Here is a 24833-nt window from a genome sequence, read left to right as displayed (position 1 = left end):
TCAAGCTTTCCAACGGGCGTGTGGCTGACGGCGTTGTAACCTGCTCGAGGATTCAGCCAAATAAGGAAATTTGTTTCTGGGGCCGCCTCATGCAATGGAGGTAGTCAATAAGGGACTTTGGTCTTCATACCCTGCCCAATATTTAAAGGCGTCTTGATTTCCTGCGACCACTGTTAGTGGGAATCAATTATCACTGAAAAAAAATCTACAGCAACGAGGAAAACATGAGCACGACTAAGACATACTCATACAACCATGGCCCTTCAGGTGCCCAAGCATCTCTGGCACCCACAGCATATTCCGAAATTGACCCGGCCCATATCCGACGCCTGTCAATGAATTCCGCTTCCTCTGACTCCGAGCCTTTGGATCCTTCGGAACAGGAGGAACTGAATGCGGCTCTCAATATCGAGCCGGGCACTGACTGGATACCCGAGCTGCATGCCACGGGTGGAAATCTATCAAACCCCCTGAAGGTGAATATAAGCTGCTCTTGCTTCGATCTGATTAAGTCGTCCTGCTAACAATGTATGTAGAAACCGGTCGTGATTCCACGCATTGATTTTGGGGGACCTCTCAAAGTACCCTTGCCATTCATGCGAGCATACTCTCCCGATCTCCGCGCTCATGACACCCACGAAGAAGACTTTGTGGGCTTCATCGACAATTTGACATTTGCACAAGGCCCTCCAGTGCCACTGGCCGCACTAAATGCCGCAGGAACGATAGTTGGCTATGTGTGCGTACCCCGACCGTTTCATACTGTCCTTCGGTCACCGACATCCTCAGACCCAATCACTGGGCTCAATTAGCAGGAGGCATCACCAACCTGACTGTGGGCGTGGGATCGGCAGCAACACGAATTATTCGATCGAAAGTATTCCTTGAAAAGGTAAACAAGGAGTATTTTGCGCCAAGAGGTCTGAAAGCTTCGGTATGTAAGTCTAAGGACTTGTCCGCGAGAATTGGATGTGGTGAGACTCTGCCAGATTTACAGTGAGTTTACTCATGTTTGTCTATGGTCCTTGACAAAAGAGAGATCTTACAAATCACAGACCTCGAGATGTGAACTGGGAGATGGATATTAAAGCTCGCCGAATGTCGGCTCTACAGCCCTACATCGCGCCACTTACGTTTGACGTGCCACCTCCCACAAAAGATCGAAACATCATAGATCGACTCATAGAGAAGCAAATTCAACGACGAGTTAAAAAGAAGGAGAAGAAAGGAAAACGAGCAAGGAAGATGAGGAGGAAGCGGTCCCGCCAGGAACGAAGACAATCGGAACGTAACAGCACGTCAGACTTTATCGACTCCGACTCAAGTAGCTCAAGTTCCAGTTCTAGCTCCAGTTACAGTTCCGACAGCGACATGGAACACCTGAATAGAAAGGCTGAAATTGTGTGCTCGAAAGCTGACGAGAAGCTGGAAGGAGCAAGCCGCAAGGAGGCTAAGGAAATCCAGAAGAAGAGAGACGAAAAGCTACGCAAGATTGAGGAAAGGATGGAGAAGGCGGAAGAGTCTGAAAGAAAAAAGAGGGAGAAGACCGCTAAGAAGAGGGAGAAACGTGTCAAGAAGCGAGGAAAGCATCACGCCAAGGATCACAAAAAGGCTAACAAGATGGAGTTCATAGTGATAAAGAGCTTGGAAAGCGAATCGGCTGATTGCGAATAGATAGAACGGAAACTTTGGTAGAAAGTTCAGAACGATATCACAACATTTTGATTACTACCTGCATGTGAGCCTACTTCTTTCTGCTTCCATCTCTTATAAGACGGTGTGTTAGCTTAGAGCTTCCTGGCCCTGAGGGTTCAAACTTCTAGTACCTTACATGATCACGCGACGCCGCTTCCTATTACGACTAGCCATATGCTTCTGATGCGAACATCTCCAACCAACAACAAGGCCAGAATGAGGTGCAACCTGGAGCTGCAACAGGGCTGTACTGATTCAAAATACTCAGGATAAACGAGATGTCAGCCATCTGATTCGGTGTGCTGCACATAGGGGAGGTTGCAGTGCCAAATGTTTTCTGGAAATACTTTGGATTTGAAATGTTGAAACCTTAGACCCCATCTGGATGGTTCGAGCTTACACTCTTCTCTTGGTCTGTACTTGAAATCAACGAATTCTCAGCCACCACGTAACCGACTCTGTTTGGGAGCAAATGCAAAACTGGTAGCCTCTTCATCTGCCTCTCTTCATCCGCGGCTACCTCCATCTGTGTCAGTTCTAACCTCCTCTTTCTAAGCGCCTTGATTATTTGCCAGGCCGAATGCTGCTTTTTAGATCTAATGTCATAGACCAATTCCGAAAATCTTTCGGGACTGTCCTGATCTGTGTGATCATGCTTCTGCAAATCACTCAATCGGCTAATGAAATCTAGCTCCACGATTCCGGACGATTTCGGCAATGGATTAGGCTGCTTCAAGACCCACCAAAACCCGAAGCCTGTCAACATCACTACAGAGCTGCCGGCAGCTATGAATACCAGTGCTGTCCAAGGCTGACTGACGAACCTCTTGATCGAGCGCCCGCCCGTGGCGGTTGTGAGAAGCTCGGGTGGAAAGGTTCGTTTCTCTGCGGGGAGTGCAAGCGTTTAGTTTGCGTACTGCATAGCTGTTATGGCAAACTGCAATGGAACCGAGAGAAAGTTCTGAAGCAGCTCGACGTGCATCTCGTTGTCCGGGAAGAACTCAGTATAGGTACGATACTTCCATGCCATTCTTGCAATTGTAATGTTGATTGACTCAAGGTCAAGCTGACTCGAAAGGGGTCTCGGTACGAAGATTCTGTTCCAGATGAGGTCCATGTCAGGCACTGACATCTTGACTCGGACAGGGTCAGAAATGGGCTCTGCGTGCTGAATTGACAGATCCTTCTGGCTGTAGGTTGTCGTTGCGTTCTGCCGATAAGCAGTAAAGAGCGTTTTTGACACTAGCGGCGTTCGAGTCCATGATAGTTGCGCTGCGCAGGCCCTTGTGAACTGGAAGAAGCTCGGACAAGCCCGCCAGCCTAGTCGATTGTTAACTTTCTCTTTTTTGAATATTTGTGACCGAATTTATATTCTTGCCAGCTGCAACTGAATCTCCAAATTGCTTCTTACACATCTGCAATGCATCTCCCAACGGCGTCTGGTAGACGTTGCAGTCCTCCTCAATATCAAATTTGAACCCGTCAGCTACAGGCTCGAACCTGGCCACCATCCCAGGAGCACCCTGAATCATGATCGACTCTGTATTGTTGAACAGACCACCTTTGAGGATGGTGCTGTTAAGGAGGGGTCCCACTTTGCGAGCGATTTCCATGCCACCTGGCAGAAAAGAGACCGAACAGTCTTCAGTGCAGCCTTTCATCTTCCAAGTTGTTGCATATCGTGGGTAATTCAGCAGTTGCTGTGTCCATGTATCGAAGAAGCCGTCGAGATAAGCTGTCGAGATGAGACCCAAGATTGACACATCAGGAGGAATATTGCCAGCATATACGTCGATCGATACGCCTTGCTTGATGAAATAGTCTTCAAAGCTGTTTTGAACTATTATCGATCAGTTCACACTTAAAAGATGGCAAAGCTCGCATAAAGGGCTGGAGATACATTTAAGAATTGAACCAAGCCCCAAACCCATGAAAGGCAACGCAAGTCTTCCAAGGTTAGCGCTCTGAACTGCTCCAAGGGGCACATATCTCACCTTATGACACCCCAATTGCTCCGAAACCTTCCCTTAAAGATGAACTTCATGGTAGAAAACCAATCAGTTGCTGGACTGAGTTGAAAGAAGCTAGACGCCGACGCCCCACCCACGCGTCCTCATCTAGAGGCAAGTGACCACCGCAATGCATCGGAGAGACTAAGAACAACATATGCCAACAGCATGGCGTATAGTTGGGAGAGTAGTGACAAGAGTAGGTTGGTGAGAGAAGCATCGAAGGTCCATGAGCCGATAACGGGATTGCCCTCGAAGAGAACGTGGTAGATGAATAGCGAGTACACGACGGTGAATATGAGGCTTGTGATCCATGCCGTGAGAGCAAGCCCGATAGGACGGCAATTTTCCCTCAGGCTCCTATCTGTCACTGGTCTTGACGGCGACGCGTAAGCAGTCTCTCCTGCTGCGTTGAGAAACTCGGGGTTGGATGGGACCGGCTGATGGGATGGGAAGTGAAGATCCAGGGGAATCCTACGATCAGGGTCGAATGTGAACGAGATCTCTTCAAGCTCGGAAGAGTAATCGCTCTTCGTCATTGTGAATAGCGAACGAGCGTGGTTCTGTCAAACTCCGAGGCCAGCCATGGATAGGTTTCAATGAGCCTCGAGCACCAGCTAGTAACATGAACTAAATGGCGCGACGAGTGCACAAAACTCTGCTAAGATAACGGGGGCTTGCTGAGATTCATATGAACGGCGACATGGTGGGACAGACACAGGTGCTCGCTACATCTGCATTCCTCTAATGGCGCATTAGCTTTGGCTTGATTGCAAGATGATTACTGGCCAGGAATCGTGGGTGGCTTTCTGGTAACGACGATGACTGGTGGAAGTGAGTCAAGATGGCTGCTTGTAGTCGTGGTTGCCTTTTAGGTTGCAATCAAGAACCTCCAAGCCCCCTACCCGGACGTCGGGTAGCTTGCTGGGGACGATCTGGAACCACCCGCGATCCAGACGGGCGCCCAGAACGGGCCAAAACACTGACCAATCATAATATGAAATATACAGTTTGCGATCCTTAGACGTCTCCTGCCCCTGTTATGGAAGGACAAATGCCTGCACAGTGCTGACGGAGCTGAAAAGGATGGTGCGGGGTCCCTGGTTCCCGGTGAAGGTCACGATGGCAAGGGTCTAACATTGCTTTTTTCCTTCCAGCAGCACGATCGAAACTTGGCCTGTCTTTGCAATGTTTCGTTTCCTCGAGACTGAAATCGTCGCAAATGACAGAGATGGGATACAAAAAAAATTTCTTGAGCCAAAACCAACTATCCAACTATGGACGATATCCGCCCGCCACGATCGTGACTACGGCGGTTGTGGCTGCGCATGTTCCTCTGGTGGTGTAGCCAGGACACGAAGAGCGACAACCACCGGATGTGGCTTTTTTAGTCCATGCAGCGTGACCAGAACCACATCCACGCCCATGCGCACAGCCTCGAGTACGTTACATTTGAATTGATTGACAAGCCAGGCCTGATGTCCGGTTGTAAGATCGGGCTCGTGTTGAGCCGGTTGGTCGCTTGCTGCAGTGGCGGCATGCCAACGAGTGACCCTGCCCATTTCTATGCAACTCCATGCCGAGTATTTGACCTAAGCTATCGTTATCGCTACAAGATTGGCAAAGCCCCTACAGAAAGCAAGTGACTTTTTTATGCACTAAATGTCACTGTCAACGCAGTTCCATGCCAGTCAGATAGTGGAGGACCGCTTGGTCCGCAAGTTATCAGCACGAGCACAACTGGTCATGATATGTTTGTGGCTGATCATCGAGAATTCGGGCCTAACTACATATATAATGAATGATTCAATATTATTCATATTTCTTAGTTGTCAGCCTTTCCAATGCTGCCTACAATTATTGTGCAGTAAAACGCGTGGAAGCTTTAAGCTTATTGGATGCAAGAGTTGCATCTGCGCTGAGGAAGTTGCGTTAGCGATAATACTTTATGCTTGAACACTAGCATTGCTCTATTTTCCAGGCTTGAGTCTTCAAGCAATGAATCTTACTTAATCGATGATTTGAACAGGCAAGCGAGGTGAGATTTGTGGTACAGTTGCTCCAGGCCTTTACAAGGCTTCTGATATATGGATATCATAGAATAGGGCGAAACCCGGCCTCTCCCGATCAAGTTCTTTTGTGACGTCAAATTCTCATGGTCACGTGTGGCGTTGGATGTGTTACTGTACATTTAGAATTTAAAGTAACTTGGTAAGGTCATCGTCAATAGAATGAACACAACCCATTATTAGGGCTTGGAAGGGCTCTGTTGACCGCAGTTCCGAACGCTCTACAGGTCGCATCTATTAATTGTGGAAGGAATAGCTGAAATCGAATTTGGAAGCGAACTGCAACACTGCGAGGGAAATTGAAAGCTCGCGAAGGAACCAACAAGACTGCGGATAGACGCCAAGGCGGGCAATCGGCACATATATAGGTCTTCCTTGTTGCCTTTCGTCACTGCGCCCCAATTTGGCACCCTTCATATCTTTTCTCTTCGTCATAATTACCCCATGTGCTGTCCTTTTCTTCCGATACTGCCCTTGACTGAACACGCCACCGATGGACATTGTCGTCCCAAACCATCGGTTCTGTTCCAATGCATTTACTCCCTTCGGTCAAATGGTTCCTCGCAGGCTTCCACGCAGCTGTAGCTGTCGCTGCGAATTCGGGAATTGTCGAGGTTGACCTGGTATTTCCGCGCAACGACACCTACGCTCCGACAGCCTTGTTCCCTATTGTCTTTGCCATCCGGAACTCAAGCCTCGCGCAGTTCGTCAACCCTTATATCGAAATAAGAGTCCGCAATTCAAGTGATCGGTTCGAAACATATGTCACTCACGACTACGACCTTCGACAGGCGAATTTCTCCAGCAGCGACCCTTACTTTGAGAGTCGTGGCTTCGGAAGATTTAAAAAAGAAGGTACTTACACGATAGTGTGGACCGTCAGGCAGCAAAGCTGCCTCGCGGATGAGTCCAGCCTGGCAAATTACCACACTAAGCATGTAATCTCAAACAATACGATACGACTCATTACGTTCACCATCAAGAACGCCGCCCAGGAAGTCGATCTTGTATCTGCGACAAATAAAGAGAACGTCTGCCTCGGCGCACAAGGCGTCGCCAGCAATATCACCGATACCGTCAAGGGCCTGCTCGGGAGGAAGTGGTGGGGTGTCGGTGATACCTGCGCGGTAGTGGCATCCCCTACTCCTACCGCGAACCCTTGCGAGATCAAGCTCGATTCGGCCACTGCGGCGAGGATATCCGCGTCAGTAACAGCTGCGGCGTGCCGACTTTCAAGTCCGATCATTGATTGTCCCACCGAAGATGAGGAAAAGAACAAAGCTCAGCGTTTGGCTGTTGGAGCCATGTCCTTGGTAGCAGTCGCACTGGGGGCGTTTGGTTTTCTTCTGATCTGAGATGCATCTGGCGAGGCCTTAAGTCGCGCGAGGAGATCGGGCGGTAGCATACTCCAAGATGGTCTTTGTCATTGGTCGTAAATCTTTCCATACTGGTCACAGTTGCTCTACCGACAGCTTGCCAGGAGGTCAGAATTAACTCCAACGAGGATCCATGGCCAGGTAAGAGGCGTAGCCGAAGATAGTCGAACGAATCAAGAGTCTAGAGTGTCTAATTAGGTATCATCTCTAAACAGCTTCTCTCAGAATCATCTCCTCATGAGATGGTCGCTATGATCCGGTCGGGCATCCAGCTCTGTGACTGTAACATGCTGAGCCTGTATCTCAGCAGTCTCTGGCTTCGGAAACTCCGTCCAGAGCTCATGCTTCGGAGTAGATCCTCCATAAAGCTCTGTCCTTGTCGGTTCGGAATGCAACTCTCCCGGGGGCACAGCTTGGTAATATGTTCTATTGCCGGGCTCATCTTTGAACTCTGCAGCGGCTGCCACTTGGTCCCGCTTGCGCTTTCTTAGGAACCAAAAGGCTGCTGCGACTAAGGCACAGCCCAGAATCGCTCCTACAACGGCGCCAGCAATCACAGCGGTAGAAAGGGTTTTCTGACTTCCTTCATCGAGACTACTGTCGCTGGCTTTGTTATCTCCATCTCCAGTAGAGGAGCTGTTAGAGGTCGCAGTGCTGATGAATAATTTCTGTACTGTCTCAGAAGACCATGCGACGGAGGTGAGACCCCTGTTGGAGGTGAGAATGGGTTGAAAGTATCAGGGGAAGAATCAAGTTTACCCTTTCTCATACCAGTCCCTGATTGTATTTGCGGTCTCGTAGTCTTTGGCTTCCGCGTCATAATCTGTCTTCCATGCCCAGTCGGTCATGTCGAACAATCCGAGGCCGTTAGGCCAGGGGTCTGCTCCGGACCAGGCTGTCTTCCCGTCAGTGCCTCCAACGGACAGCATCTGACGACGGCCAACCACGGTGCACGTATGGAATCGCCTTGTGTTCTTGGACTCGTACGGTACTTGAGTCCATACGAAACCCGGAAGACTAAGAACGAAGACGTCATCGAAAGTTGAGCCGCTATCAGTGTTGGTGCCTCCGAAGACGAAGCTGCTGAAAGTTAGTATCGACTGCTGAGGAAGGAGAGACTGGCATACATCTCATATGTTCCGTTCTGCCCCTCGGCGCCAACATAGCAGAATCCCCTTCGTGCGGTTGGGGGCGTGCCCGTTGTCTTCTGCCAGTACCAGTCTTTCGTGATAGGATCGTAAAAGGTCAGGTTGCTGAAGTCCATCCACCCATTCGGCGTCTTCTGACTCGGCTCAAGGGTGAACGTCACCCCTCCCAAGACAACAATAAGACCATTACTCCCAAATGTTGGGATGTAGACCGCCCCGCCACCAACAATAGTTCCATGATCTGAGAATGCCGCAAAATCTGGCGTCGTGTCATTGCTCCAAACTTTGGTCGTCATGTTGTATGATATAACCCCAGGCACTGGTTGCGATGCAGGATTCGAATTCGTCCAGCCGGATGCGATACCTCCAAACCAGAATGCTGCGTCGCTTGTACTCACGTATGCACCCTCCTCGCACCTCTTCAGCTCGCCGAAGAATGATGGGTTCGCTGGTGACTCCGTTACCCACTTGCCGCCACCTTTGCCATCCGCCTCAAATTTCCATGATTTTGGTCCATCGATCTTTCCTCCGTACGGCAGATGTCCGCCCCAAATGTAGAACGCATCCATACCCTCACTTTTCCACATCGCTTGCCCGTCCATCCCAGTGGTGGGTTTATCAATAATTCGTATCGTAACATTCGAGGATGACCAGGAGGTAGAGATATCGATCGACAGTGTGGAATTTACTGAGATGCCTTCGAGTGAGTAGTGGGCCACTCTCTGCTGAATGATAAAGACCTACCGGCATTTGATGCCCTGTTCTTGATAGGAGTGCCATCAGCCCCGATCTGTGACATCTCCCCGCCGTCTATATACGCATAATTCCCGAGAGTTATGACTGTGAAGTGTTTGGGTCAGCTTTAGCTCGCGGGAGACGAGGAAAATTGAGTTTACCTCTGGCCATTCCCCTGCGAAGAAAAAGCTCTTTGGGAGGAGCTGCTGATAGTGCCCAGTCCGACTGCGCGCTCGCGCGAGCAGGGATCTGCGACACAAGCCCGAATATCGCGACGGAAACCAGTGATCTAAACATTGTATGAGTCGACCGAAAGAAGCAAACATGAACAATAGTAGACAAGCAGGAGAAAGGACAACAACTTTGCCAGAACTCCTGCTAGACACCTTGACCAGAAATGCTATCAGGGCAAAACTTAACGAGAAGATGGGGGGCGTTCATTCTTGAATGGCAAATGTTCCCCAAATGTGCGACAGCGTCAGCCCCTCCTGATTGTCATCCGCTTTCGTCCAATCGCTCCTCCTATGTTATCAAGAGCTCCAAGACGCTAAGAGAGTAAGCGACTGCTAGCCCAACGAAATTCCCTAATTCTGGTGCTTGGACAGGGGCGCATGTTTTCTGACCCAAGCCAAGAAGAATAATGCCGATAGGCTGCCTAAGCTTCCCAAAGACGTCCCCAAATTCACTGCTTTAAATCTCGACGTCCTTTGCGTAATTCTGACCATAGTTGTCCATTCGATTGAATCCGTTCCGGTCACCGCCCACTCGTGAGTGGGAAGAACACGACGACGTTGATCGGCCTGGCCACCTACGATTACAGAGGATTACAGTGGACACGGGAAGGGAGCACAGGCAGCAGCCTAAATTTAAAACGGCGTTAGGCTTTGTTCTTTAGCGTGATGGCAGCCATTGGCAGCAAATTGATAATGAGGGGCTGGTTCAGGGGCTATGCGCTGCCAGCTGAATCACCCACGTCGACCTTCATTGGACAGGTCTCTCAGGAACAAGCAATGTCTCCCAGCTTGGCGGTAAGCACTACCATAGCTTGCGACACAATGCTTCCAAGTCCGAACAAGCCAATGTAAATCTATTCCTATTACGATGTCTCTTCTAGATTTCAGACGTGCAGACACATGCTGAGGCCATGAACATGGGGCTCTAGTGATTGCATGATTAAATGCTGATACCGAAGATAAATACGCAGGAAAATGATGACGGGCAGGGCGGAATCCTAGAACCAGGTGCAACCACGGGAAATCTTTGCAGCATAGTTCTGTTTGACTGGCTAGACTTTTCTTCAACGACGTACATTGTCGAGCATTTCAATTCAAAGAACCGTGATGATTAAGCAACCCTGGATAGTGGTGGTTTTGAGTCCCTTTAATTAAGCTAGAGAGAGTTTCACGGATGAGGTGTCGGCCCCATGCGTACATCTTACTATTGAAGCAATAAAGCTTTTGAAGGCAATGCAATTCTGAAAAACGAGGCTGACGGTCATCATCCAATTCTCAACAGGCGGAGCCGTACTAGAGGCAAAGTGAAGACACTGCACAAAATGGGGCGTCAAGAAATTCGAATAGCCGGCCAAATTTTGGTATCGAGGTTTTTTTTTTTTTCTTTTTTTTCCCTCTTTCCTACAGACTTGAGGAAAATGGAGAGGTCGTCACTAGATGGACGAATTCGGGAAAGGCTACGGGTTGTTGCAAGCAACCTGGACATTGACAGCCCACAACAGCGAAGTTCAACTCTTATGTCCATACTGCACTAGCATGATTTGCTCCTTACAGTGATAAGCAGGGTTCAGGTTTGTCTGGCTTCACGATTCCAAGACTGACTTAGAATATATGACGTGACTCACCTCGCAAACGACCGGGCGCGTCGTGGTGAGTGCATTCACAATGCCCTAGAATGCACTGTTGACACATTACGATAATTGGCTTTCGAACGTTCTCATCGCGACATTGATTCAGGCTAGGTAAGCGCCAATGGCTCTTCGTTTTAGATCGTGCTCTGCTCATGTGACGACGCAGTCTGGGCATGTATTCTATACCAGGTAGTGAGACCTGCCAGTGCGCTGCATCCAAGTCAAGATGCATGGATAGCCACGACAATGGATTTACCGTCGGACCTACCACAGCACGTAAAATGGAAGCAATGTCGCTGTATGAAATTTGGCAGTGCAGACAGACGCGCTGAGAGGATTTTGCTTTTGGTTGTTTGATTGGCCCGAAAGTAGTCCGCAAGATGGTGCTTATTTGCTGTTCAATGTGACATGGGACGGGGAGATAACGGACAACGGCATCCGAAGGAAAATAAGGTTCGGGCGTGGGGAAGTAGCCGCATGACGTCTCCCGCCGGCTGGGGCACTGGAAAGATCTACCCACAATACAGTCAGGTACTTCGGATTCCGAAAGAGTGATCGCAAATGAATGCGAAAGTGTTTGATGGGTCTCAGTATATGTCGGTGGGCCGAGGTCCGCAATTGTAGAGGCGATGGGACAATATACACCCTTGACGTTCGGCGACACGGAGACCGACAGCGAAAAGAGACATCCGAGGCAAGAATGGCTTATTACATAGCCTTGTTCAATTATCAGACGCAGGTTTGAGACGAACTATGAGAAGAACTGGGAGCCTCCTCCGCTTAATAAGGTTTCCGACAACGTAGTTACTAAATCCGTTGTTGATAGTGGACTGAGCTCAATGACTTGAAATGACTCGGTTGCCCACCGCAAATGACTCGATGGTCTAACTGCAGTGAATTTGGGAGTTAATGGGAATGATGATCTGCAGCGCAAGGCGAAGTTCCACAACTAACTAATCAACCACACTCCTGGAGACAAGAGCCTATGGGGAGAGCCACGGAGTAGTCCGAAGTCCTCTGAAATGTCACAGATGACCATCTCGTTATAAATACCAGAGACTCGCCAAGAGAGATCTGCAACTATTAGACAACTCCAACTACGTCCTTCCATCTACTTCCATATTTCACACTCAACTTTACCACCCTAAATCAGACATCATGAGATTCACGCAAGCATTCGTCGCCGCTTCCATGGCCCTCGGCGTTATGGCCGGCTGCAGATTCGCTCCCGAAATCTGCAAGTCAGACGTCGGCCCCATCTCGCGCGGACTCACCGATGGCTGGGTCTGCGATCTCCCGGAAGATCTCCCTTGTCAAACTACGTGTGAGATCACTGGTGAAAGACAGCGATCCGAGCCCGGTGTTGTCGGAATGGAGACGATGAAGTGCTGCAAGCCCAGCCCGAACTGTGAGTCGTTCATAAGCTCAACACATCAACAGCAGAAACATGAACTAACATTACTGCCATAGGTTAAACTCTCTTCATGCCATCAAATGTCACTAAAGGGCTACGGCCTTAGGAGGGCCAATATTATACCTTACGATTGTACCAAAATTGGGGATAAACGCACATCATACAGAGGAAGAGATTCGATGAACGAGCTCGGCCTCACAATACCACAAAAGGCGCTGATAATCTACAATTGAAAACTTTCAACCGCTTATTCCTCTTGGCTCTCGTGGACGGCATTTTGATGCACTTCATTCATCACTGACCGCTGCAAGTGCAAGAAATCCTCTAAAGACCCTACCTATGTACATGGATGCACTAACTATTGCATCATCTGTCGTGCCCTCGTACTCAACTAGACTAGAGGGGTGCAGCGTTGTAATCCTGGTGCATATTTCATGTCAGAAACCCTGGTCGGTGACAGATTCTTGAGCTCACCCCTTATCCGAAGGGAGGCGCAATTGCAACATAACGGTGCCTGTATCTGATTAGCGATCTGTCTTTCAAACGAACCAGCACCATAATGATGTAAACCGTCCACGCAAAAAGACCTAACTATGAGCAGTCGCGTCAATGGGCTCTTCATGAAGACCAAAGTTGGACTTGCGTCCTTCAATTCAGTTGATAGCCGCCATTCGTCAATGCACCAACTCCTTAGGTAAATACCGATGCATTTCGGTCTTCGGAGCAGAGGGCTAACATACTATAGACTACTCGACAATATCTTCCACGTCAGCCGGATCCGGCAAAAGCTTTTTGTTCTATCAGTTGGTGGAGTGTTAGGCCTGAAGCCACTGCTTCTGCAGGGTTGACTGCCAGGTCGGTTCTAACAAAGGGCTGCAGCTGGGCCCGGGACATTCAACGCGCATTCAATGCTCATAGCTTACTTTGAAGTCAGGCATCCCTCTATTCTGGGCGCTTAACTCCAAACACGGTGCGCAAATAAACCTGGAGAGATTTGTTTCAGCGGTAGAACAGTCGGCAGCTGAATTCAATGCTCAATGCATGAAATTCTTTGCCACGCAGATCCTCCTGTTTGTTCAGTTGTGGAACGTAACCATGAGATTGGGCGTCCATGGCAAAGAACCATCCATGACCGAAAGAAAAAGATAGATAACAAGGAATACACCGCCTGTTGACTTCTGCTTGCGCAGGGGGCTCGTAACATTCATTCGCTGTAGGCCAGCAGGACTGATGACGATTACCCTTTGTGTCAAAGTTATTTTCTCTCATGGTAACAATGCTAGAGAGCTAGACGTTTGACTTGATCAGAAGATTGCACTGTAGGTTGATGAAGTTGACTTTGTATAAAAGAGGGAGCCTCGAGTCTCTCTATCAGTGTTGCAGACCTACACATCAAATATTCTAGAACCATTTCAACCAGCCAAAGTTACTACATATCTTGCATCACACAAGCTATCCGCATCAGGCCGCCATACTCGAAATGGATGACAAGACGCTCTCTGAAATGAACGCCGAAGGCCGTTCCAAGCTGGATGACGCTCGCAAAAGCCTCAGAAGACTTGACGACCCCGAGTGGCACAACTTGCTCCCTCCGGCCCGACTTGCCCCGGTCCCTATCTGCGACACATTTGCTCCTTACCGCCCGTTTCCCTCCAAGCTCAAGTTCTACCCTGGCATGGACTTCAATCTTCTGACGCAAGTCGGTGTTGCTCACCTTGGTGACAAAACAAACCACAAGATGTTTGCAGTCTCAGGTTACAAGCTTGAATCAGGCAGCAAGTATGACGGTCGCCCCAGATGGATTCTTCACAATGGCCCCAACAGCAGCGACCCTGCCCTAGCTATGATATCCGAGGTACCTGAGTGGGGAAACGATGATGGGGAGGGCGTCCTCACACTCCCGTCGACGCTGCCTTTGGGTAGAAGTAGCGTTCCGAGCGACACGAGCTTTGCGTCTGGAGACACAGAACTTATGTGGGCGTCGCAGAAACGCTCTATCCCCAAAACCCAAAGATATACTTTGATGATTCCGCTTCTGGAAAATGGCGAAATGAGAAGCAGCTGCTGTGGTTGGACGCGGTTGCCGGAAGAAGAATGGGGCGGGATTAACAAGGGCTTTTCTCTTCGAGTGATCCAAGGGAAGTATATCGAAGATCCCCTGTGTAGGATGCGAATGACGATCCCTCTCAAGCCTTGGAAGTCTCCTTTCACACTTGAGCTGACCGACAACAATGATCATGGAGACAAGTGGCCTGCAATGGCAATTATCTCAGCAATCAGAGCGTGGGAACTTCGAATCACTCTTTGGGGCCGTGCTGTTGGTTTTGGCCGTGAGATCGGTCGTGATACCGAACGAGCATTTTTCAACATGATATTGTAGATGGTGCAGCAGAGACCCAACGGTTCAGTTCGATCAAGATGTTACTGAAGCCTGACTTTTCCATCCTCCTTAGAGCTATAAGTCATCAAAGCAACGGCGTTCCTAGATCCAGAAGCACATAAGCCAATTGATTGAAATTCCTGATAATAAGATTTCACGCCCTCAACTTGAACGGTCATGGATTTCAATGCACCTGTATGTCTACCCTGATTGAGGGGTTGAAGTGGAGATACATAGGATGATCTTTTGTTGTCAAGCGAATTGTCATCATACCAGCTTCCGTCGTACCCCGAGACTATTTGAGGCTTTGACGATATTGACTGGCGGTTTATGTGAACACTTGTCAACCTCGCCATCAAATGTTGATGCAGTAAACTAATCATCTAGTCTCACATCTGCCAAGAGATGTCTGCTGTCAGTTGACAGAGACTTATCAGACAGACCTCGGGCTTAACGTGTCTTGGCCAAAATGCTTTCAGCCTTCTTGGCAACTTGGCATAGCTCGCACCTTCGCCGTGATCACGGCGAGCAATGACTCCTCCAAACTTGAGTTGCATCTCATGGCCTCGAACGTGATGTCATTTTCTCTTTCAACTTTCTGTGGGCCTGTGATTTTCGCCATCCACGATTGTCCCCATCCATCTTTTCCCACCTTCCACTTTTCAAGCTTGTTTCCCCGAGTCAAACCCACTCAATTACCTCATCTCCATCTTGAAACAAATATGTTTTCTTTCAAGGGGCCGACGCTAAAACCGAGATTTCCGCCGCTATTCCATATTTCGATCAGTTGTTCCTGGCTAGGAAAGGACCCGGGATCGGGGTCGCCCACACAAAGACGGCCCGAAGGATCCGCGATGCCCAGAGCCCGCCGACGCCTTCGAAGCCCCTTTCCCGTAGAGTTTCATCAACCTCGATGCGGCCGACTCGTACAATGGCAGCAAAATCATGCTATCCGACTCGCTGTTGATCGGCGCCATTGCCATCAACACACAAATCACCGTTGACGCGTGGACGTCACCTGAACGACCCCTCATCACCTGCACTAGCGTCATTTAGACCAACTGAGACAAAGCCAGCAGCTGAGAGACTAGATCCCCCGCTGCGTTAGCTAGCTTGATGATTCCAGGTCCCGACCAACAAAGGCAGCTCTTTGAGATCCAAATAAGGAATGGTCGCACTATGCAATGTTCTATATGGATTAATATTATGGCGCCACCTGAAATGCCGCTACCCGCAGCGTCAGCACCGCGAGCGCAAGAGTCCCTGATAGCGCAGTAAAGTCAGTCGAGGGCCCTTTCCTTTGACACTTCACATCACTAACGGGTGGAGAGGACGAAAATTCGGACTCACCGTTCACCAAACGCTTTGACTGGCAACCTGAGCTACGGGTTGACGGCCCACGTAACTGGGAGCGCTCAGAGTAATACGATGCCGTGCTCGGCTTTGTTGTGCCGAGAGACGCGACAAAGGGCACCTGTTGACTCAACTCCACTTGATCTACGTGATATCCGCGGAAGTTCAACCATAAACAATTGTTTATAAGGACTGCATTGATCCCGTCCATCGTAGGCTTTCTTCCTCTTCATCCCATCAGCTTCAATCTTTTACCGCCTCGGGCATTTCAATCTTTCAACCACACTCTCTTTACCATCACTCTTTGGTATTACGAGCCTCCCACAGGTTTTTTGCAATATTCTTAAAATGCTCTACCCTCTCGCTCTCGTTGCCCTTGCGGGTCTTAGCTCTGCTTCGCCCACTGTTCAACCCATCGACTTTGATGCCATCGTGGCTGCTGCCACCCCCTCGCTTGTTGGCCCTCCCGCCACTGCCACCGACCAAACCGGCGTCTACAACGCTGTAGCCGCCTCTTCGTCTGCTGCCGTTGCTGTTACTGGTGTTGCTTCTGCCAGTGCCACCGCCTCTGTCGTTGCCCGCAACCTTGAGGCTCTTGAGGCTCGCAGCCTTGAGAAGCGCACTTACTGCTTCCTCTGGTGGTGCTGGGGAACTCCTGCCGCCACTACCTCTGCCAAGGCTGCCACTTCCACGTCTTGCACTACCTCTACCACCGCCAAGGCTGTTGTCACCACCACTTCGGCCACTCCCGTGATTACGTCGGCCGCTTCGACCATCACCGTCCCCTCCAGCTGCACCCCCATCAGCTGGACCAACACCTTCGCGTTCACCACCGCGACTGGCTGCGCTGCTCCCTTTGAAGTCGGCACCTATTGCGGATTCATCAACCCTGAGGACCCTTGCGCCCCTCAGCCCGCTGGCAGCGGACCTCAGGTCCAGCCTGACACCGCCAGCGCCTTCCAGGCCTACGCTCCTTTCCATTCCATGGCCTCGAATGCTCCTACTCCCAGCGGATACGCCCAGACCTTCAAGGACCTTGGTGCCTCTGTCAACGCCAACAGCTACCTCGGCCTGCACACTCTCACCTCCTACGACGTTGCCCAGTGCGCTGCTTACTGCGACAAGACCGATCTTTGCACTGGTATCAACATCTACATTGAGCGTGACCCCTCTATCAACCCCGACAAGTGCTCTTGCCAGAACCCTTCGTCCATCACCAACTACAAGTGCACTCTCTGGGGATCTGGCGTTGACAGCGCTGCCGCCACCAACACTGGTCAGACCCGTGACAGCTTCCAGGTCGTCATCGCCGGCTCCAACGGCTACCAGAAGACGAACAACACCACCCCTACTACTCCTTCCGGCTGGACCAACCCCCAGAGCTGCGGTGGTGTTACTCACAGCCACCCCTCCACTTGCATTGGCCAGAAGTTCTTCCCTGGTCCCTTCGATGTCAGCCTTTGCGCCGCTTACGCTGCTTCTCAGAACACTGTCAACTACAAGTCTCTTGGTCTGTCCTCATGGGCTAGCTGGTTGGGTTACAGCCCCCTGAAGTGCAACTTCTTCAACGCCTTCATGATCAAGCAGAACGGTGTTGCCAAGGGTACCTACTGCAGTCTCTTCTCCCAGCAGTACAACCCCTCTGCTGCCTCATACAGCCCTGGTGTGTCTGGAAGCATCAGCTGGAGCGTCGAGAGCAGCTGGAGCTTCTGCTCTGCTTAAGAGCTTTCTGTCTTTCAATATTTTTATCTCTCGTCGAGCATGACAAGAAACATCGGCGACTTATTGTTTAATGGTTTATCTTTGTCATTTGTTATAGACTTTGCCGCGACCAAAATAGACGTTCTTTACCTGATTTAAATCCATTGCATCAAACCTTAACCGCGTCTTCCGCTGGTGAGTTACGAAATAGCCTTCTTAGCTCAATAGGGAGGCACACGAATTTTGTCAAGGTCTGGCGCGTCCACCCATACATCCTCGAAATTATAACAGTGTTCTTCCCAGGTGACAAACTGTAGTGCAAGGTACTGTCACACGCAGTGTCGGTACCGTTACTCCCTGTAGGCAGGAAAACAATGATCTGCTCATTGCCATTACAAGTGACCGCCGCATACCGCTGTTGAGCTCCACCAACAGCATGCGTCAACACGATCGTCACTTTCCTTGGTGATCGTGCGTCCAACCCCGAAAACTCAACGCTTCCCAGGTTAGTCACCGACGTTCCGTTACTACACCTAATGCAGCTTCTGTCTAAGGCACCGTCTGCAAGCTGAGCCTTATCGGCCTCATATTCGCCGTACTCCGGGGCTTCTGTCCAACTTCCTGTTTTGACATCACCTATCCAACTATCTCTCCACTTCAGGGAGACATTGGTCTCTTTGATCTCGAGTGGTAGCCAGACGTATGTACTGCACAGCAAATTGTTGCTTTGCCACCGGTCGCCCATGTAAATTAACTCATCATTTCCCAGAGGAAGGATGAAAGTGGTTTGGCTCGAAAAGGTCCCTGATCCCACGGGGGCAAACAGCTCCCAAGCAGACCATGGCCCAATCAGAGACTTGGAGTACCTGTAAAGCTGCGGCTGCTGTGAGCTAGGCTTCTGCAAAGCGGTGAAGCACCTACGTTGTCATTTGCCTTCCGACCGGACAGAGTACTACCGAACATAAAGTAGTACCCTTATGATGGCTAAGAGCCGGAGACTCTACATTGTTAACTCCCCAAAGGTGCACGGTCTCAGTGACGTTCAGATAATCAGATAAAGCTTCACAATACGAGATGTATTCGGTCGCTGCGGCTATTCTGAATGTGACGTGGCATTGACAATATTGCAGCCCTTCCTCGGGCCCGCTGCCGAGTGAAGTGCTTTTCTGAAAATCTCCAGCAAACGGTCTGTGTCTTCCATCCCCACGCTGAACCACATGAGGTATGGGTCTACACCTAAACTGGATGCCCATTCTAGCTCCTTCATGTGAGCAAGAAAGACATACGGTGATGTCAATGTGAAGTTCGTACCCAGTCTAGGCCCCTTCGCTCCATCCATGTCGTCGTAAAAGGTGATGGCATCTTGCTTGCGATAAAACACCACGGACATTAGGCCCCCGTACCTACCAACAGGCGTTCTACGGGCCTCATAATTCGATTTGTCGCTGTTGTACTTTGGATAATACACCCTCTTGATCAACGGACTGGCCAGCAGCACTTTGGCAGCAGCCTCCGCGTTGATGTTCATCTGACGAATGCGTATAGTAAAGTCGCGACTGTTCCTTTCCATCAAGATGACGTCCTCCGGCCAGTATGTGTCTTTGTACTCTCGCTCCGCGATCGCTTTTAGACTTGAATAGTAACGGCCTGTTGGATTGAAGACTGCAGAATCTCCAGTGACATTGCATGCGCCAGAAAAGAATTTGGTGAGGGAAGTGACCAGCACGTCCGCATGTTGAAAAACGTTGACGTTGGCCAAAGTTCCAATCGTTTCATCCATCACTATGGCGAAGTCGTATTTATCCGCGAGCGATCGAATTGAGGTTCGGACATGTGAGCAACGGATTTCCAGGAAACTCGCAAAAGAGGGCCAAATATCGTTCCCCACGCTCAAGCCGATGCTGCATATCGTCCAGCTCGATCTCGGTAGCGTTGCCGTAGAAGACATACCCGGGACCAAATTTCTCAAGTATCTTCAACGTATCCACATAGGGGAATCCGAAGCTAATGCTCTTCCTGTTCCCACGTGAGGAGGAACTGGTGGGTGTGGAATATGGCACTCATTCCGGTCGGGAAGACGTAGACGTCGTCGGTCAAGTCATGAGTACTGGAGCTGCGTGGCCCTATTTCGATCGAAGTCCCGCTGTCCGCAGGTGCATTGAGATGATGCCTCATCATACTGGCAATGCGTTGTTGAAGTACTTCTTTGGCTTTTTTGGAATCGCTCAGGAGGATCCTGACTTCCTGACCAAAACCCTTTTTCGCACAAGGCATGGGTTCTTGCCACATGATACCTCGTAATGGTTCGCTGATTCCCGATTCTGAAGAAGACAAAATCTGTTTCTTCGATTCTGGGGGATGATAGAGCGGGGGATCATGGCTGTTCATCTGTTTCGTCGACTGGGCGCGATGTTCTGGTACAAGTAGAGCCCGCTGGAGGAGACAATGGCAGAAATCCGCTCGTCTACTAGAAACACCGAGTCCACTATGCTGCCAAAACTGTTTTCCATACTTGAAAGCGTCCGGGTGAAATATGACAGCCGATAGGCGAAAGCGGTTTCCAGTAAACAGCACCCGGATTGGAGTCGTCGACGACTAAAGCGACGGTCTCAATACCAACAAGGGCAGGGGCTGGAGCATGAGCGTGCAGGAATCCTACACACAGCTGGGCAGCATATTCGTTGGGAAATAGCATGGCTCGTTATCCTGGTGTAAGGCTGAAGTTTGAAGCAACAGTCTGAGCGAAGGATTCTATGCTTCTGTGGATGAAGAATCTCGGGTACCCTGTGAGCATGTTATCGACGACCCATCTCTCCCCCGTCGCCCAGCCGACATTTGACTCCCATGTCGGTAGAGAAACGCTCACGGCCTGGAGAAGTAGAAATGGTCAGAAAATGCAACCTGACAGGTTTGATAGGCGTAACGGGAACTGACATGGTCTGTATGAGGGGGAATCGACTCTCCCAAAGGCAAGGTCCCATTGCTTACGCGTTGAAAAAGGTTGTCGAGACTCGAACATCATACAAAGCAGGATTTGCAACAGCCCGGGGAAACATCGCCCTTTTTAAACAGCTGAGTCCACCCCAGGTAAGACAGCCAAGGATCGCACCAAAAGCGGACAGCAAGAATTCCAACTCCTCATGGTTCTGGTGACCCTTTGGTTTCACTAACGCCACAAGTGGGGATACGAGGTGTTATGGTCACCAAAATGTTTAATGAAACTCTCCGGTGAGACTAAAATGGATGGAGTGGTGGGGAGAGACTCTACTGAATTATTCTGGTGAACGAAGCTATTGGCGAACGTCCACTTGGGGAAGGCATCATGCTTTATTTACTACGACGATGGGTAGTTCTGCGAAATCTGGAAACGTTTGCGGGGAAGCGGAACGAATTGGCCGGAAGATTGCTCCGAGACACAACATGCGGCTGTGAGACAACAACGGGATGACGGCAAGCGGATGCGAGATGACGCGTAGCCGAATGGCGCGTAGCCAGGGGATACCGCAAGAAATTGGAAAACAACGACCATTCTGTTCCGTTAATATGGCATGACTCTAGACCAAGACCGACATGTTGTGAGGTTACTGGAATGGACATTGTTGGAGCTCATCCCGTCGAGTGCTGAATAACGGAAGCCCATAGAGTATCCATGTGTTCTCCGATTTGAGCCTTATTTAGATTTTTGATTTGTTTAGAAAAGTTGTCGATTGTTTGGAGCCACATCTGATTAGCTGTGCCTCGCACACTTGTGTAATTACTGGCGTCATGCAGCACTCGATGGGATATGCACTCGACTTAGGTTCACCCACGCTTCAGGCTTGTTCAGCCGATGGATACACATTGAAGAAGTCGATATGAGATTTACTTAGTCGTGAAAGTCTTTTGAAACTGGTCGTTAGCTTATCATGTTGCATGATATGTCTTTTGGAGGGCCGTACCAAAAGAGGCTCGGGATTGACGATGGCCTGACAAGTCGTCTTGGACTATGGAGAGATCCATTCGTGCTCAGATTCCCCTCCAGTGATGGTTCAACTCGAGGGATTCATCAATCTTACGGGCAATCAGGCTGGGAGAATTGTGTGTCGGGATTGCGGTGGAGGTCGTAAGCATGCAGGCTATCTTGGTATCACCCAGATGGAGCCTAATCGAGCCTGCATTTCAATCAGGCTGCAGGAAGCACCCAGCCTATTGGTCTAAAAGTGCACATTTTATACGATTGTTTGCATGTGGCTGTGCTAGAGGTATGTCAGACGACATGGTAGGACGATTTTACGCTGAGTATATATGTGACCCTCGCCAGAGAGGACATGAAATCCCTAAATTGGAGCCTAGATCATTAATTCGCCATGTCTCAACGAAACTGGACAGAAAGACTCTCTGGATACGAACCTGCTCGTGTCTCCGATGTCGAGGACGAACCTCCACGACCGGATACTGTCGAAAACAAACGCTACAATGTTTTCAGTTGCAGCGAATGGTTTTTGGAGATTGTCACGTCTATCGGGAGCCTGGTCATTCTTGCAACCGTGGCTTTCATCTTCACGAGAGTGAATGGTCGGCCTCTTTCAGACTGGACCTTCCCAAATTCTCTGAGCGCGGTGATCTCGATACTGACGACTGCTTGTTCAGCGGCTATAATGCATGGCGTCAGCACATTCATTAGCCAGCTGAAGTGGCTTCATTTCAAAAATGGACCTCAGAGGTTGGAACACCTGGAAACGTTCGATGAAGCCAGCTGTGGTCCTCTGGGCTCTCTCAAGTTCCTGGTCTCGATGAAATTGAACCTGGCAACTATCGGAGCCTTGGTCACGATTTGCCGTCTTGGTCTGTCACCATTAGCTCAACAAGTGGTCAAAATTGATGAATGATTCGTCAACACTACCGATGATACCGTCACATTTGGATATGCTCACGCGTACGATCATGGTGTGGGCAGAGAACTCTCCAACACTGACACTCGTAAGTATGTTTTTAAATGTCTAGAGGATCCGTGCAATCTGTTGCCCAACAGTATTCACTTATCAAGGCGGCATCCCGCAAGACCCCAACATGCAAGCAGCCATACTCCAGGGTTTATTCAACATAAGCACACCCTCGACATTCAGCTGTCCTGGCGCTTGTAGATGGAAGGGATCTTATGTATCATTGGGTTTTGCAACTAATTGCAGAAATGTCACTCAGGAGACCTTACAATCAAGAATCTGCGTGGAGGAAAAGGCCACCGAGCATTGCAACATGACTACAACAGGGAATATAAGCCTCTCGACGCAGCATGTCTTTACCGACTCAGGTACTAGCTACCAAGTGAATGTGTCGCTGTTGACGAACCCCAGATTATTCGACTTACCAGACACATTTCCAGAGTTTGCCCGGTTCGCCCTGTATCGAGCAACCCCCAATTATAACTTCAAGCCTGTCAACGACAACATCACGGAATGTTCTCTTTCCCTTGCTGCGTATAAGTACACAGATGCACAGTCAAACGGAACGAGCTTCGCCTTCCAGAACGCGCAAAAGATTGATTTGGGCGGCAGAGAGTCATGGGGCGTCAGTGGCACTTTCTACGAAGATCAGTTGTTCACCAACGAGTCTACGGCCGACCATTTGCCCAAATTCACATTATCTTGGGCCGATTTCAAAGCGTTGCAAAATTTCTTCGAATCTGGGTCCATTATCACCGAGTGGGTCGACGGAAACTATGAGAACAAAGAGCTTGGCGTGAGTGCTGCTTTGGCTGGTGATGTAGATGTTGGCAAGCGATTTGAGCAGATGGCAGTCAGTATGACGGATTATCTGCGCTCAGGTCCGAACATGCAGTTGGCACTGGGAGAGAGAATTGATAACGTACCCTTTGTGTCAATTCGGTGGTGGTTCTTCGTCGACCCTGCCGCGATTGAAGCTTTTGCCTTGTTGTTCGCCGTGTTGACCATTTTCAGCAACCGGAAAAACAGCAGGGTCCCTCTCTGGAAATCCTCTGCTCTTGCCGTCTTGGCATGCGAGCATGAGAAGAAGGCAGAATTGCTCATAACTACCGCCAAGGACATCAAGGAGATGGGAAAATCGGCGGAAACATCTTTCGTGAAGCTGGAGTAGTACTGAGTGATATGCGACCTTGCTGTTATGATCGAGGGATGACACGACATAGCTTTTGGTCGTCATCCGGTGCCGAAGTGGCGTGGAAGTGGATGACTGGAGAAATGCACAGGTCGTGGATGGCAGTAGCGGTGATGGCGGCCACTTCCTGCCGGAAGTCACCGAAATTCGTACTTGAACAAAGACATCCATTGCTAGTTTCGCCACATCACTTAGTGATCTCAGTTGAACGGCTCATTGATCGCTCTTCGGGTCAAATCGCCTTCTGCTGTACTTACTGGTTGACGCGATCTCATTGGCTCCGGGAGAAGCCGGGTGCGCTTGAGGGTCCGTGCAGATAATTTCAACTTCGCGTCGTGTTCGATTATTTTCACACCTACAAACCATCCCGCCTCCATTCACACTCACGAACTTATGAACGGACGTCTGCTCAGGTGCTGTTCCCTCCGCGCCGGGGCCTACTCTGCATTCGCTTGCCAGACATCTAGACCGCTGCTGCGGCGCCTGTCAACGTCGCCTCAAACAAGCTCGACTGTGGAGCATCATCAAAATCACCAGATGGAAGCGGACACTCCTCCGATCGCCAGCCTCGACATCAAGCTGGATGCCAACAGTGTCCTTGAACCAGATGAAAATGACGATCTTGATCCGGCCCTAGAGAAGCCTGAACTGCCTCCGCTGCCTCCGCCACCACCGGCGAAGGCACCGAAGGGGTCCCCACTCGAATGGCTATATTTCCCGACGAGAGGTCTCGCAGGCACAATCACACTTGACGAGATTTTGCCGTCCACTGTTCCGATCACCACCACTCGCGGCTTTGAGACTCTGTGTTCTTATAATTGGGTGGACACCAAAGATCCTACCATCATTGTTCCAGGCAAGTGGATCCGGGTCAACCCGACGGACATCTACCCGCCTGAGTCCCCTCACGTCTCAGTGACAAATAGCTGACTTTTTGCAGGCGGTGCTGCCAAATTTAATAGCCCTGTCTTACCG

The 24833-nt window shown here is 49.9% G+C and overlaps 9 protein-coding genes across 9 annotated transcripts; 6 read left to right on the top strand and 3 right to left on the bottom strand.

Moving 5' to 3' along the window:
- Window positions 1-224: 224 nt before the first annotated feature.
- CGCA056_v011199 (uncharacterized protein) lies at window positions 225-1674 on the top strand (the record flags this gene model as incomplete). Its single annotated transcript, XM_037326446.1, has 3 exons — window positions 225-476; window positions 537-739; window positions 1056-1674. 3 exons carry the CDS (start codon window positions 225-227, stop codon window positions 1672-1674), a joined length of 1074 nt encoding a protein of 357 aa, XP_037174877.1.
- A 925-nt stretch (window positions 1675-2599) lies between these two features.
- On the bottom strand, window positions 2600-4243 carry CGCA056_v011198 (uncharacterized protein; the record flags this gene model as incomplete). The annotated part of the gene is made up of 3 exons (XM_037326445.1): window positions 2600-3015; window positions 3107-3525; window positions 3870-4243. 3 exons carry the CDS (start codon window positions 4241-4243, stop codon window positions 2600-2602), a joined length of 1209 nt encoding a protein of 402 aa, XP_037174878.1.
- Window positions 4244-6303: 2060 nt separating this feature from the next.
- On the top strand, window positions 6304-7128 carry CGCA056_v011197 (uncharacterized protein; the record flags this gene model as incomplete). The annotated part of the gene is made up of 1 exon (XM_037326444.1): window positions 6304-7128. One exon carries the CDS (start codon window positions 6304-6306, stop codon window positions 7126-7128), a length of 825 nt encoding a protein of 274 aa, XP_037174879.1.
- A 248-nt stretch (window positions 7129-7376) lies between these two features.
- On the bottom strand, window positions 7377-9329 carry CGCA056_v011196 (Kelch repeat-containing protein; the record flags this gene model as incomplete). Its single annotated transcript, XM_037326443.1, has 5 exons — window positions 7377-7857; window positions 7921-8229; window positions 8277-8994; window positions 9042-9137; window positions 9194-9329. 5 exons carry the CDS (start codon window positions 9327-9329, stop codon window positions 7377-7379), a joined length of 1740 nt encoding a protein of 579 aa, XP_037174880.1.
- Window positions 9330-12054: 2725 nt separating this feature from the next.
- CGCA056_v011195 (uncharacterized protein) lies at window positions 12055-12366 on the top strand (the record flags this gene model as incomplete). The annotated part of the gene is made up of 1 exon (XM_037326442.1): window positions 12055-12366. The coding sequence occupies one exon, from the start codon at window positions 12055-12057 to the stop codon at window positions 12364-12366; it is 312 nt and encodes a 103-aa protein (XP_037174881.1).
- Window positions 12367-13790: 1424 nt separating this feature from the next.
- CGCA056_v011194 (uncharacterized protein) lies at window positions 13791-14690 on the top strand (the record flags this gene model as incomplete). Its single annotated transcript, XM_037326441.1, has 1 exon — window positions 13791-14690. One exon carries the CDS (start codon window positions 13791-13793, stop codon window positions 14688-14690), a length of 900 nt encoding a protein of 299 aa, XP_037174882.1.
- A 1701-nt stretch (window positions 14691-16391) lies between these two features.
- CGCA056_v011193 (uncharacterized protein) lies at window positions 16392-17765 on the top strand (the record flags this gene model as incomplete). The annotated part of the gene is made up of 1 exon (XM_037326440.1): window positions 16392-17765. One exon carries the CDS (start codon window positions 16392-16394, stop codon window positions 17763-17765), a length of 1374 nt encoding a protein of 457 aa, XP_037174883.1.
- A 1072-nt stretch (window positions 17766-18837) lies between these two features.
- Window positions 18838-19524, bottom strand: met-7-0 (Cystathionine gamma-synthase; the record flags this gene model as incomplete). The annotated part of the gene is made up of 1 exon (XM_037326439.1): window positions 18838-19524. The coding sequence occupies one exon, from the start codon at window positions 19522-19524 to the stop codon at window positions 18838-18840; it is 687 nt and encodes a 228-aa protein (XP_037174884.1).
- Window positions 19525-22979: 3455 nt separating this feature from the next.
- Window positions 22980-23837, top strand: CGCA056_v011191 (uncharacterized protein; the record flags this gene model as incomplete). The annotated part of the gene is made up of 1 exon (XM_037326438.1): window positions 22980-23837. One exon carries the CDS (start codon window positions 22980-22982, stop codon window positions 23835-23837), a length of 858 nt encoding a protein of 285 aa, XP_037174885.1.
- Window positions 23838-24833: the final 996 nt, after the last annotated feature.

This window comes from Colletotrichum aenigma (assembly GCF_013390185.1).
Source record: "Colletotrichum aenigma strain Cg56 chromosome Unknown KSG_Cg56_contig07, whole genome shotgun sequence".
Lineage (NCBI taxonomy): Eukaryota > Fungi > Ascomycota > Sordariomycetes > Glomerellales > Glomerellaceae > Colletotrichum > Colletotrichum aenigma.
The sequence above is the reverse complement of the archived record's forward strand: the minus strand, read 5'-3'. Positions and strand labels throughout refer to the sequence as shown.